This window comes from Rhodamnia argentea, chromosome 9 (genome assembly GCF_020921035.1).
Source record: "Rhodamnia argentea isolate NSW1041297 chromosome 9, ASM2092103v1, whole genome shotgun sequence".
Classification (NCBI taxonomy): domain Eukaryota; kingdom Viridiplantae; phylum Streptophyta; class Magnoliopsida; order Myrtales; family Myrtaceae; genus Rhodamnia; species Rhodamnia argentea.
Window position 1 is genome coordinate 26,228,576 of NC_063158.1, and position 14,892 is coordinate 26,243,467.

A 14,892-nucleotide genomic window follows, 5' to 3' on the forward strand; every position below is an offset into this window, starting at 1 on the left:
GTTTACCTTGCAATAAAACAATCATGAATATCAAACAGATTCTATATAGAAAAAAAAAAGAGGGTAGTTTTGTCAGAATTAAAATATTCAGAATGACGATTTTATCAACATAATCATTGCAATTTCGACTTCAAGAAAACAAAGCATGCCATTATTCTTATTTCCACAATTGGCGTATACTTATTTAGCCATTAACATATTATTAGGTTACCGACGGTTTTTTGAAAGTACCAACATTTATTTGTACTTCCAAAATTATCAACGCTAATTTGTTTCTTCCATTAAGTCATCACCTAATTTCAGCTTAACAATTAACATTCGAGTCACTTGTTAACATTTATTTGATTGTTTCAAAATTACCAATTATCGCAATATTTTACTAACATTTGTTTTCGTAGCTTACCAACTAATAATGCTACCGACTATTATATGAAATTACCAACTCTTATTTGAATCCACCGACCGACGTTTATTTGATTGCCACGAAAATTACCAAATGTTGCTATAGTTCACAATATTTATTTCAGGGCTTATAATAGGGTTAAAGTTACTAATTCTTACACGAAATTACCAACTTATTTCACAATTACTGCTTCTCTTAATAACTTACTAACCTTTATTTGTGGAGCTTAAAAATTATAAACTCCTATATGAAATTACAAACTTTAGTTCAATCAGTTATCAATTTTTTTTTTTTTTGAAAATGACAAATTGTTCCAATTCTTTTGAGGGTTTTAAAAAAAATGTGTTTAAATAGCTTATAACGAAACAAAATTAGCAACTCTTATTTGGGTTCACTCTCCAAAGTTTATTTGATTGTTTCAACAGTACGAACTATTCCAATAATATAACAATACTTATTTACGGAGCTAACTAATGAGTTGAAGTTAGCAACACCTGCACAAAGTTACCAACACTTTTAAACCTTTGTCGACTAGTTCAAAAGCTTAACAAATTTATTTGCGAAACTTAAGTTATCAACTCTTATTTGAGTTATACCAACTTACATTTGATTATTTGGAAATTATTAACAGTCCCAATAACTGATGCGGATTCATTTGCAGAGCTCACTAACGTGTTAAGGCCATAAACTCTTATACGAAATTACCAATTCTTATTCGAGTCCACTTACCAGCATTTTTTTTTATTGTTCCACAAGTATCAACTGTTCTTATAATCTACTGACATTTTTTTTAAGGAGCTTATGGATTAATCGGCACTTCAAATAATTTATCAATACTTATTTGTGAAGCTCGAGTAACCTCTTGCAATACGTAGTTATAATTCATGAGAGCATTCCTAAAACTTTTGGATTAAAAGCTTTGAGATTAAAAAGCAAGTGAAATATTATTAGCAGCCATCTGATTTATGACTAGGGAAGGCTAAACTGCCAATTACATTAAAGACGAGCAAGCGATGAAGAACCCACCAATGACTCACCAGTTTACAATTAAATTGTTAAATTTGTTGTGCATTCATGGTTTATATAGCTTTATTTTCTGAGCTAAACCGATGATCAACTTCAAACAAAATCTTCATTCCATAAACCATTGTAGTAACGAGTAGAGAACACCCCTTCGTGTATTGAATGGAATTGAAGAACTGATGTGAGGTCATGAGCTCGAGGAGATAATTGTGTACTTAGGTTTATAAGTGGACTCGTTTCAAATAAAGGACGAAGCAGGTCTAGTGCTATTAACTCCTCAAATGTGTTTTAGATTCTGCAATTCATCTTCTTTAGTTTGGGATTAGCAATAACAAGTAAGGCGTGAATGCTTTAGTATTACCTGAGAAAGATTCTTTGGGTTAATGGTAAGGAATTGGCACTTTTGCTTTTTGTGCTTTATTTATTTTGCTTTCAGCTTTACTCGCCCTTTATTTTACATGAAGGGGAAAAAAAAAGGAGAAAAGAGAATTGAGAGGGAAGAAAGAACTCCCCGTGAGCAAAATCACCATTTTTATGGGAACGCGCAAAGAATAATGCAACTTTAGAAACGAGTACCATCGCATTCACTCATTTCACAAGCGTTATATGTGTTCCAGCAAATCATAAGATACGCACCATATCATAAACAATATAATATAGTATAGCCAGCATATGCCAAACTCATCCTATGCTATGTTGGAGTGTGAAGCCAAAATATTTCATTAAGGTTTTTTTGTCTTTTGTCCTTGTTTTTAATCCTAAGTTAAAAGCTATACTTTTTATATTAGCGATATAAAGGTAGTGACCGTTATAAGGGGGGAAAAAAAAAAGAAACGTAAAGTAGCAAAGCTCAAATAATGTACACTATATGCTACCGGTATGGTCCGAGTGGGCAGATGGGCGGTTCCATACTTGGAACCGGGAAGGGGATTGGTTCCAAGCCGATTTAGTCTAGTTCCGAGCGGTCTGAGTGGTTTTCGATTCCTTTGCACCCCCCACTAATAAGCACATTACCAGTTTGTAATATACTTCATTAAGAGTATAATTCATCATATAATAATATAAGAGAAGATATTGACTTCTCATGTCTGGCTGAATTTTAGTATCAAACAATCACTTTTAGATTTGAGCAGATTTGGATTACTTGCCCTGTACTAACGCCATCATAAGAAACAAAGAAACACTTTTAATGAGGCTGGAGCCTAACACATTAAAGACATGATTTTTTTTTTTTTTGGGTCGAGAAAGACATGATCATACGACCATTATATAATACGATATCTTTGCCTATGGGCTTTATGTTGTCTTTTGTTGGCTATCATCTATAAAGCCTTTATGTTGGCAGAATCAAGATTGAAGATGCTTGAAATAATTAGTCGGTAGAGTATGTTTCTATTATCGACAACTATTTATGTTTAAACATTTTCAAAATGATTCATTTTTATAAGCGTGCAAGCAATCATTTAAAAAAAAAGGTTATCCAAATCATTTATTTTTTACAAAATATTGTCAAATAGCACCCTTTGATGAGAGATATGAACATGAAACTTCGAGAAAACTAGTGTTTTCCTTTGTCTCCAAGAATTTTCCTTTTTATCCTTTATTCCGTTCTTTATCGCCAAAAACAGAATAAAGACATGATAGTACCAATGTTATTCATGCGATAGCAAATTTAGCACTTTACTTTGTTTTATTAGTTACTAGCTTTTTGCTTTTTAGTCTTCAAAGTAGTCATCACAATTTCGACTTTTAGAAAACAAATTGAGGCATTATTCTTGTTTTCACAAATGGTGTTTGATCGTTGATATGTACACTTATTTAGCCATTAACATATTATTCGGTTGCCAACAGTTTTGTGAAAGTACCACTATTTATTTGTGTTTCCAAGGTTACTAATTGACTTCATAACTAATCAATATTGATTTGTATAACCTACAAACATGATAAGGTGCTAATTTTATTCAATTACAAACCTTAATATAAGTAACTTGGCCATTTTTCTTTCATTAAGTCGCCGACTAATTTTTGCTTAACAACTAGTGTTTGAGTCGCTTGTTCACTTTTATTTGATTATTTCGGGATTTTCAATTGTTCCAATAATTCACCAACATTTATTTGCATAGCTTACCAAATGATAATGCTACTAACTATTATGTGAAATTATCAAATCTTATTTGAGTCCACTTGCCGATGTTTATTTGATTGCCAAAAAATTACTAACTGTTCCAATAGTTCACAACATTTATTTCAAAACTTATCATTGCTTTAAAGTTACCAATTCTTACACGAAATGACCAACTTATTTTATAATTTCCCATTCTCTTAGTAACTTACTTACATATGGAGCCTAAATTATACTCTCATATGAAATTACAAACTTTATTTCAATAAGTTATCAAGTTATTTTTCCAAAAATTACCCACTGTTCCAATAATTTAAGGAACTTTTTTTAGGATTTTAAAAATGTGTTAAAAGCAAGGCACTCGTACTTGTATAAATTAGCAATTCCAATAACTTAACGATATTTATTTACGGAGCTTACCAATGAGTTAACTTTTCCAACACTCGTACAACATTTCCAGCACTTTTAAACCCAACTTCTTCAAAAGTCTAATAAATTTACGTTGCAAAGCTTGAGTTACCAACTATTATTGGAGTTACATCAAAGTACATTTGATTATTTCGAACCGTTCCGATAATTTACTTGGATTCATTTGCAGGGCTGACTCAAGGCTAAGGTTATCAACTCTTATACGAAATCACCAATTTTTATCTGTGACTTTTTACCCTCTTTTTAATTGTTTCAAAAGTATCAACTTAATTTACTGGCATTTGCTTTGGAGCTTATCAATTAGTAATAGTTAGCAAGCACTAATCAAAATAATTTATGCTTCAAATAATTTATCAATATCTATATGTGAAGCTTGAGTAACTCCCTCTAGAACAGAGTTACGATATTATTTGAGTCAGTTGTCGTCATTTATAAGGCTGTTTCGAAATTCCTCCCCAAAGGAAGCTACTAGTTATGTGAAGTAAGTTTGGTTTTGCGGTTTTGCAATGCGTAGTTACAATTCACATGTTTCTGAAACTTTTGGGCAAAAGCTTTCAGATTAAAAAGCAAATGAGCTAATTATTAGCAGCCATCTGATTTTGACTATGGAAAGCTCACCTGCCAATTACATTAAAGAGGAGAAGCGATGAAGAATTCACCAGTTTACAAATAAATCTTCAAATTTGTCGTGCACCCATGATTTATAAAGCTTTATTTTCCGAGCTAATACGATGCTAAACTTGAAACTCGAAATCTTCATTTAATAGATCATTATAGTAACGAGTAGAGAACTTGCCTCCATGTATTGAATCGGATTGAATAACCGATGTGAGGTCATGAGCTCGAAGAAATAATCGTATGCTAAGGTCTATAAGTGGACCTGTTTCAAATAAAGGAGGAAACAAGTCCGATGCTATTAACTCTTCAAATATATTATTAAAATCTGGAAATTATCTTCTTTAGTTTGGGATTGGCAATAACAAAGCGTGAATGCTTTTCTATTACCTGAGAAAGATTCGATGGGTTAATGGTAGGGAAGTGGCACTTTTGCTTTTTGTTTTTCCTTTATTTATTTTTCTTTCAGCTTTATTAGCTCTTTATTTTACATGGAGAAATAGTAAAGGAACAAAAGGGAATAATTCAGCTTTAGAAACGATTATGCGTCGCATTCACTCATTTCACAGGCATCGCGTATATTCCAGCAAATCATAAGACGTGCATCATATCGTAAACAATGTAATATAGTATGGCAAGTATGTGTTAAACTCATCCTATGCTTATGTCAAGAAGGCCTTATAGCCGCGCATCGCCAATCAGAAAAATCATTTCCACTATTGTTAAGCCCCGATAATTACTTCGCTTTGATTAAGTCTCGGGAAACACGTTAGCCGCGATTAAGCCAAGGAACAAAATCGGTCCGTACATGTGTACATCATGTCACAATATGAAGGTGGACTACGAGTATCAAATCGAAACCACAATACAAACATGCCGCCATTTATATCCAAGATATTTCCACACAAAATTCATCTGAGGCTTCAGAGTATTAAATGCTTGATCCACTTTTTAGAAAGAGTATACCACACGGTAATTTACAGTTCGATTTCAACATACGGGCTATGACACAGTATTTTTCCTTCTTGAGACGATTTCCTGAGAATCCGACCAGTACGCACCGGTCTAAGATATGTTGGGCCCCACTCGCCCCCAACCTGTCGTTGGGCCCACCAGTACACTTGTTGACCCACCTAATTAAATTTTTGTTGAGCGTGGCACTATATATGGTTTTGCAAGTTCGCCACTTCCATCTATCATCACCGAGCAAAAGCCCCTCTGCTCCTACATTTCCCCAGTAATATGATGGGCAAGAGTCCGGCCGAAAACGAAGAAGAAAAGGCTCGGGAGTCTCGGCGTCGACTAGCAATAGCAATCGAACGTGATGAGGTTAATGAGCTATATAGCTTAATTGAGGAGGACGAAAATCTCGTAGATCACGGATCCGAGGGTCCCCTCCCAAATACTGCACTGCACGACGCCGCCGACAAGGGGAAAACTAAAGTGGCAATGGAGATAGCCATATTGAAGCCGTCGTTCGCTCGAAAGCTGAATCGAGGGGGTCACAGCCCCATGCACTTGGCTTTGCAAAAGAAGCATTATGGCACCGTGAGGGCACCGATGACCCTCGACCCCGAGTTGGTCCGAGTCCGAGGACGAGGCGGGATCACCCCTTTGCATTTCGTAGCCAAGGAAAAAGGAGACAGCGCAAAGGAGAATGTCGAGCTCCTAGAACTCCTGGCCGAATTCCTATGGGATAAGTCGTCAATTGAAGACTTGACGAACCAATGCGAGACTGCGGTTCACGTTGCCCTCAAGAGCCACAACCTCGAAGCATTCAAGGTTTTGTTTGGATGGCTTAAGCGAGTCAATCTAACAGAAATCTTGGATTGGAAAGACCAAGATGGTAATACTGTCTTACATATTGCTGTTTTAGAAAGGCAGCCTGAGGTATGGTTCTCCGATTTCATGGATGTGATTGCTTTTATTATTTGATCCTTCAATTTGACGTAATATAATCCAAGAACAATTGTTATGATAATGAAATACCGGGGATTGAAAGTACATGGATTGAGAAACATTGGTAGAGAGGAGATTTGAACTAAGTTTTGGGTAACGGTATATTATTTAATATTATCACTTCACGGTTGACATTTGACGCTTGACGATTGACACTTGACGTTGTATAGCATGGTGTTGTAAACTATAGTAATATCCATAATTTACATGCTAGGAGTGGTCCAATGGAAAAACAAGAAAATCATCAACAAAAATGATTTATCAAATGACATGATATATTATTGGTGATTATTGTGATAATCAAACCATATTGAAGCCTCCACAAGTAAGAAATCTAAGGTTTTCATTACATGGGTTGAAATATTTTTGATTGGATCTTTTGATAAAGGATAAGGTTTTCAGTAAACTAATTAATCCTAAACCTTAAATTTCCATGAGCTAGTCAGTCGGTCCATGCATCACTTAGTATTGCCCAAACTCACTGTTAAATGTGCATTGAAATAAGGCTCACTTTTGTCGCCATGCGCATGGCAAGTAAAAACGATTGGAATTGAAGGGATGGATACTTCATTTTGTTCCCTTTGCATTTCTTCCAGATCATCAACCTGTTGATTGGGCATGTCAAAGTAAATGTGAGGAACTTCGAGGGTTTGACGGCTCTAGAAATCTTCCAAGCGAATCCTAGCGGCGATCAAGATCTGGCGAAGAAGTTACGAGATCCTACTCTCAGTAAAAACATCCGTTTATCAGTGTTTTTAAGAAGTCCACTAACACCGTACGAGCGGATCGTATTTGAATTCGGCTTCAGAGATGAATCCGTTCGCAACATAGTCCTTATAGTGGCTGCCTTAATTACGACTGCCACTTACCAAGCCATGCTCACTCCTCCAGGAGGATACTGGCAGGATAACTCTCCAAATCTCCCGGCCAACTCCAGCGGCATCCCCGCTGGAAAACCACATCGTGCTGGAAACATTATTCTGAGCGGCGCATATCTGTACGCGTTCACGACCCTCAACAGTTTTGTTTTCTTGGCCTCCATTGGCACAATCTGTATGATGGCTTTTCCCCTACTGCCCCACGCTTCCCCGGTTTACTTGTCAGCGGTTTCTGTTGGTTTTGCCTACTTTGCTACCCTTACGATCGAATTCACGAGATCTGATGACGTCGCGGGAATCGTCATAACGGCATGTTTTTTTAGCTTGCTGCTGGTCTCGTTGGCAGCCAAGTGGAAGGCGTGGTCAAACCACAACCGGCTCCTATGCGGAATCGATGCCACAGGGAGACGCGTCGGCCATTTCCCAAAACTGAAGCATGGAAAATAGTTTGCAAGTATTCTTCTCGCGTGTGCAATATGATAACTATGTTTATAGTCCCCAGGTTTGTAAAAGCTAAGACTCTTCTTATTACTGCCATGTAATGGACTCATCTATTAATTCCTTAATACTGAGAGGCCTTTAAGTCTTCTTCTTATTTTCGAATGGCTTTTTTCCGGATTCAACTTCGATGCAGTGGAGACGAAAAGCCACTGAATTGCAACTCGCACGGACGAAAATCTCTTTAGGTTTTTCAGAAAGTAGTAAACTACATGATCCTTATATATGAAACATAACAAACTAATACAGTCGCAACCCTTTTCTCTAGAGAGAATTGATTATATAATAATCTTTAGGTGATTGTTACCCAACGGTCTTCTTTTCATCACAAAAAAATGGAGAGTAATTAATTAAAAATTATTGCGGGTCCACTCTTTTAAGAATTTGCGGCTTGCAATATAGTGTTATTGAATTGCAATAAAATAGGACACTAACCCTTAAAAGTGCAAAAAGAATGGACGGAACACGACTGGTACCTTTGAACTCAAAAGTATTTGAGTGTATCGTTAGACTTAGTCTACTTTTATTTTATTCATCGTAATCTAACATGCTTATTTGTAAATTCGTATATATATAATTTTTTTTTAAATTCTTCATTAAAAATTCTTTTTTGTATTGATTCTCTTTTTCTCATCTTAATAATTCCGATTACATCCTACCTTGAAGAGATATGCTTCAATTTATTTATAAACTTACCGACTTATGATGAAGTAACGTCATTTCTTCTCTTAGATATATTCTATATCACGAAAAGTTAATCGCTAGTTAGATGCTAGGTGAGCCTCAACTTGATCAATGAGCGGACACCAAACCTGTCCCAATGTGAACTTGCTTGGAATGAGACAGGTAAGACTTGTTCGGGGTCGATTTCCGAGTTAAATGGGCTCGGTTGCTCACCTCTAAATTTGATTAGATAAATTGAAAACAAGGGGACCTAACTGGAAAAGCGATGAAAGGGGTTGAAAAGTAAAACTTAGCCTACTTTTTATGTAGGGATTACATTGGGATTTTTATATTCGTTTTGAGTGGGGAGTTTAACATGTGCACTACTAATTAAGAATCAGACTGCAAATAAAGAACTTTGGTTTTAGCTTTTTTCAGATGCGAATTAGTTATAATCTATGCAACTTTAGCAGAGACTGCGAAGATCAATCGTATATAAGCTCATTGAGAACAAGCTTCTAAAAGGACATCATTCGTCAGCCTGAAGGTATGTGGACTGGCATTACAATTATGTTACTTAAGAACATACTTAACAACTAGCCTTCACGATCTTCCTCCATGCACAGGTAGAATTACTGCTGGGTGTCGCAGACCACGATCATTTGATTTGCTCGATTTAAGATGATGCCATCCCTGTGATGTAGTGGGATTAATTCGTAGGCCAGTCAATCTGGACTCAATCGAGACAGATTTCTAAAGTACATGACGTTTATGGAGAAAATGAAAAGGAGAAAGGCTCGATTGAGAACAAATTCCTAAAGCATGCGACGTCTACTCAAAAAATCAAAAGTATAAGGGCTTGGCTAACCCAAAACAAAAGTTCGGTGGCTATATTGGACTTTTTCCCCCAAATAATATCCAACTCTATCCACACGTAAGAAAATTACTGTTCCAATTTGGACCCAGGCGCGCTAACATCTGAATTTTTGTCAACAATTCAAAGTCTTATTCTTAATAACAAAGCACAATATATAGTTAAGGACACACTCTCATCCCTCAATACAAATCTAACACCGTAAACATTCAGCGGCCAATCACCACTAGATTCAATGATGAGCATAGCCGAGGAATTTCCCACTCCATTTGCAATGATTTGCGGTGCGCGTCTAGGCTCGACGTCCTCATCACCATCGCCATGCAGAGTCACCAATATTAAAATGTTGAAAGAACACGGATCAAATATGTGTAAGGAACTACCAAATATATATCTAAATCTAGTTTGAGAGAGTAAAACCCTCAAATTTGACCTAAATCTAAATCAAAGGGGGAGACGGACTAATCTTGGAAGCATTGTAGAGTCACATCATGAGCATCCTCCTCGATAACTGCTGGTTGGACAAATGACCGAACTAGTCTCCACGTACATTCAAGATCACCTGCATAAATTTATTCACGCACATAAACTCCCAGAACAGATCAGAAAAGAAAAGAAAGACAAAAGGGAGAAAAGGGAGAGGGGTGAGGAGGGAGAGAAGGTCCTCTCTCTCCCTCAGTGTTGGCACTTGAGCGGTGGCTCCTGCTAGGAAAAAGGAGAGAAACCCCTAAGGAGAACAGGGGAGATAGTCTATTTGGGATTTGCTAGACTTGAAAATCTTTTATGCATCTCAAGAATTCATTGAGTTTTATTTTAATATATGAATGACATCTTTCTGACAAAAAAAAAAGAAAGAAAGAAAGAAAGAAAGAGATCTTATTCTTAATAAAAATTAGAAACTAGCTAAAAGAAGAAGAAGAAAGAAACACTAGCTGAAAACTAAAAAAATAATAATAAAGAAAGAAAGAAAGAAAGAGTCGTTCAAATTTCTTAATAAAAAGGGCTGGCCCAGAAGTTGCGCGCCCAATTTGGCCAACTCCCCATTTTTTTTTTATTGATTTGGGCCTGGTTTGACGATATTGTGGACGTCTGGTTTTAAATCGCTGCTTCGCTCTCTCGATCACTAAACTGAGTTGCTTGTCCTGTGTTCGTCGAAATGCCTGACTGAAACTCGTGTGCAAATCTGAGGAGTGTTATCATGCTTAGCATCTGGATTGGTTGTTGTTCCGTACAGACGTTTAAAACTCCCGTCATGTGTAATGTTGTTTAACTGGGTATGTCATCGAAGCATGTTCCCGGGATTGAAGTTTGTTTCTGCTGGTTGTCGAAGAAGTTGAGAGAGGTCTTGAGTGAATTTACCTGTAAAATGTTTTTTTGATGATTTTTTTGTAGTAAGGTGTATGAGCGTGAGGGCCCAAAACATTCTGCATTGCTTATTTCGCAACTTAAGGTTGAGTTTGAAGTCGATTTCGATATTCGCTTGAAAAAGTGATCGGGATTGAAAACTATTTTTCACTGATAGGAATTAAACCTTTTCTAGAAGCCTCTGGATTAACGTGTTGCATTATAGAGTCATTTTCCTAGTTGCTCACCACTTGTTCGACGAAATGCATAAGTCAGATTCGTGATTGTTAGCTTGTGTTATGGATGGTTTGCAAAGCAATCCGTTATGTCTCAGATGGTTTTGTTAAAAAAAAAATAACTACTTGTGGTGTCTGCTAGTCCATTTCCTGTCAACCGAGATTTTCCTTCACTTATTGATGGTCTGATTTTATTGTCTTTTGAGTACTTTACTGACCACCCCTTTCTGCTATCTTGTGCATTCTATGTGACTCAATGGTGATTAGCAGAGGTTCCCGGTGAAAAATATGGTTTCAAATCACTGACGCACATGATGATTTTCCAGTAAATTTCGCTAGCCGAATTCCAGTTTTACGTTATCTTCCTATGCATATTGGTACTGTTTGATTCGTATTTGTGAAACCTTTAGTGGTTAGTGGTGGTGGAAGTGAGGGTTAACGGCAGTGGCCGAAGATGATAGGTCGCTGGGGTTAGCCAGTGACACAGGTTCGTGCTATGGTCGGTTCACTATAAATATTAATTCGGACATAATGCTCCACATTGATGGGCCAAAAAGTTGCTGAAAATAAGCCTGACTTTTCTCGTCATGATTTGAGGATCTCTATGTGACATAAACTTCATGCAAATATGATGCCACTTTGATATGTTTGCATATACTTTTGTATGCTGAGTCGAAAGAGGAAATTCATGTTAATAATGCTGTACTTGTTAGGCATTTGTTGGGATCATGGCTGTCAGAGCGGCGTATGTCTTGAATTCGCTTGTTTCATAGTTTAAAGTGCCATACATGATCAAGATCTCTAGGATTCCTGGCTGTAAACGTTACCATTGACTGAAATTTGCAGGAACTCCATTGGAATTTGATGGCTGTGACCCTCGAGCTTCAATTTAACCTCAATTTGATCCTAATTTGAGACTATACTCATCATAAGAGCTTACATACACACGTGAGAAGATATTGCATCATTGCTGATTTGATTTTTGCCAAATGCTTGTATTTCGGGTCTTGTGTACTCTGTTTCAGTACTGATCGTAACTCGTAAGAGCTTACAACACGATGTTACCACTACCCTCTGCTTTCGTGCTTGATCACCTCCTGTTGGGCTGGCGATCAAAGCTAGCAGGCCGCCAGTTCCTCCTGATCAGCAACTCACATGTTTCTTCTTAAAAAGACAACTGACAAATCCTAAGTGAAATATCTGAACTGACTTTTGCTGATGTATTGTGCGCTTTGGAATTGCCATTTTGTTGTGCTTTTCTTTGGCAAGCAGTGAACATGGTCGACGCTCAGATTGAGCAGCCGAAGCTCACGAACACAATCATAAGGTCAGTCTCACTGTTCTCCATCGGACTTCATGTATTAAGCTCGTTCTGCACTTCTCAGACTTTGCTGGTTTGTATCTGGTTTGATTTTCCGCTTGAATTTGGGAGTGGATTGTTTGGTTATTGGTTAGGCGTTTGAGTCAAATTGCATCATGTGAAGCGGGTGAAGAAGAAGTGTCTCGAAGGAGGTACATTCTTGGTTCATGAGCATGTCGGTTTTATGCGGTGTCTCTTATTGTTGCTGGTGTGATTGGTCACTTAATGATAATGGCATTTGAACATCATTGTTTCTTACATCTTTGGAATTGTGTAGTTGCTTAACTGGGTCTTTCTATTGCCTTTTGTTCCTGGTTACCCTATAAAAGTTCAATCAAATCATTGAAATATTGTTTTCCTCATGCGAAGGTCGTTTACCAGAAAAGAGGATTTAGAATCTTCTGACCCCATGCATGTCAATTGTCATCAGATCGAAGAAATTTTATCTGTTTTTAAGCCCCAAAGCTATGAGAAAGCTAATCAAGTAACGGAAAACAGGAATATTGAGAGTATGACAAAAGGTTAGCTAAACCTTAAAAAAGAAACTAGCTCCAATGGTGTCTTCCAATAGAAATTAAGATGTCTTGACGCACTTAGAAAATTAACATAATGAAGAAAATAAATTGAGATATGCATACTAAGTGAATATCCTTAAACTAACTTAATTAAAGAAGGATATATCAAACTCCAAAATCCTACATTCCCCAATTAAAAAAACGTAAATCCAAACTTCAGGAGCCCCACATCATTCTTCCTCCATTAGGAAAAAAAAAACAACCCCAAGTTTAAAAGGGGGGGGTTTAAAAAAAAAAAAAAAAAAAAAAAACTTTAAAAAAAAAAAAAAAAAAAAAAAAAAAAAAAAAAAAAAAATTTAAAAAAAAAAAAAAAAAAAAAAAATTTTCCTTCTTCTTTTTTTTTTTTTTTTTTTTTTTTAATATAAAAAATATTTAAAATTTATTAAAAAAAAAAAAAAAAAAAAATGATCTTTTTGCACATTATGGGTCAATGTCATATTTTATTGAAGCTACAGTGTATCATTGGATTTAGTCTACTTTTGTTTTATTAATCACAATCTAACATATTTATTTTTAAATTCATGTATTTTGAGTTTTATGTTAGCTTTTGTTTCTTTTTAAAAATCCTTTTTGTCACAATTCTCTTTTTCTCATCTTAATAATTACGACCACATCCTACCTTGAAAAGATATGCTTTAGTTTTGTTTATATCTCGAAAGTTAATCGCTAGTTAGACACTAGGCGTGCCTCAACCTTATCAATGAACGGAGACTAAACCCATCCCCATGTGAACTTGCTAGGAAGGATTCGGATAAGACTTGTTCTGGCCAATTTCTGAGTTAAATAGGCTCGGTTCTAGATTCGATTATCTTGGGTTGTTGTTCGGAACAGACGTTTAAAATTCCGGTCATGCGTAATGTTGTGTAGCTGAGTAAGTCATCGAAGCATGTTCACGGGATTGAAGTTTGTGTTCGCTGGTCGTGGAAGGAGTTGAGGAAGGTCTTGAGTGAAATTTACCTGTAAAAAGTTTGTATGTTGATTTTTTCTGTGAGGAAGGTCTTGACTAACGATGACCATGCAAAAGGGAGGTCATGGAGACCACAATGGTGTAGGCGACGGTGTATTTCTTCAGACGCAGCTTTGCCAGAGGACCGAAGTCCTCGATCATTATCTATCTAGCAGTGAAAAAATAATAAAGATCGAATGGCACTGTCACTTGTCTAGCAGTAACAAATGCATATGTTCAAATAACTTTAGTAAAATAGTTGTGCACTTGAATAAACTAAGTGAATTTCAACTTGAATAGTTCTTTGTGAAAACGTACTTGATGTGATGATCACCATTGATCTCATCTCGATTCCCCTGTCTACCCTAAGAATGGTCACTTCCACTAGCCCCAAGTCCACTCGAAACTCGCTCTCTTCATCACTCGGTTCTTCTTCTATTACGTTGACTTGAGAAGGAGCCAACACATCTTCGCCGTCCTCTTTTTTTTCTCCTCATTCTTCATATAGTTGTAATAGGAACACTCGGTAACTTTCATCTTACCAAACGGAACTTCTGAGACATTTTTTTCTGTCTTCTTCTTCTCCTCCCCCTCCTCCTTCGAATAGAAACAGCAAGAACACACTGTAACTTTCATCTTCGCCAAACGGCTCTTCACATTGGTCATCTTTGATTCCGTTGTCATTGTCGTACTCTTCTTCTCTTCCTTCTTCATTACTATGGAGGTTATTCATCACTCCACCTCGTATTCATGAAGTTTTTGGTTGGCAAATTAAGATGTTCTCCCACATTTTTTTGGATTTTTAATCGACTCACAATATATTAGTGGTGACTCCAAACTAAATTGATTGTATGTTTAATTAATTGAGTAAAAAAAACCTCAAAGTTGCGATTGATATATGCTGGAGAGAGTCAGCACTAAATATTTGCTTTAGCAATCCATTAATTTTTCTTTGGTGGTTCATCTA

The 14,892-nt window shown here is 36.5% G+C and overlaps 1 protein-coding gene and 1 long non-coding RNA gene across 2 annotated transcripts; both read left to right on the top strand.

Moving 5' to 3' along the window:
• The first annotated feature begins 5,837 nt into the window (after positions 1-5,837).
• LOC125316492 (ankyrin repeat-containing protein BDA1-like) lies at positions 5,838-7,876 on the top strand. Its single transcript, XM_048284845.1, has 2 exons — positions 5,838-6,482; positions 7,148-7,876. The coding sequence occupies exons 1-2, from the start codon at positions 5,838-5,840 to the stop codon at positions 7,874-7,876; spliced, it is 1,374 nt and encodes a 457-aa protein (XP_048140802.1).
• Positions 7,877-8,696: 820 nt separating this feature from the next.
• LOC125316716 lies at positions 8,697-13,963 on the top strand. Its single transcript, XR_007199805.1, has 2 exons — positions 8,697-8,773; positions 13,847-13,963. It is a non-coding gene; the product is annotated as an uncharacterized LOC125316716 (long non-coding RNA).
• The last annotated feature ends 929 nt before the right edge of the window (positions 13,964-14,892 follow it).

Excerpts from the sequence above, each read along its gene's own strand:
- LOC125316492 (XM_048284845.1), top strand. The coding sequence starts at position 5,838 with ATGGGCAAGAGTCCGGCCGAAAACGAAGAAGAAAAGGCTCGGGAGTCT. Across the intron at positions 6,483-7,147 it reads TTTTAGAAAGGCAGCCTGAG|ATCATCAACCTGTTGATTGG; the intron begins GTATGGTTCTCC and ends CATTTCTTCCAG.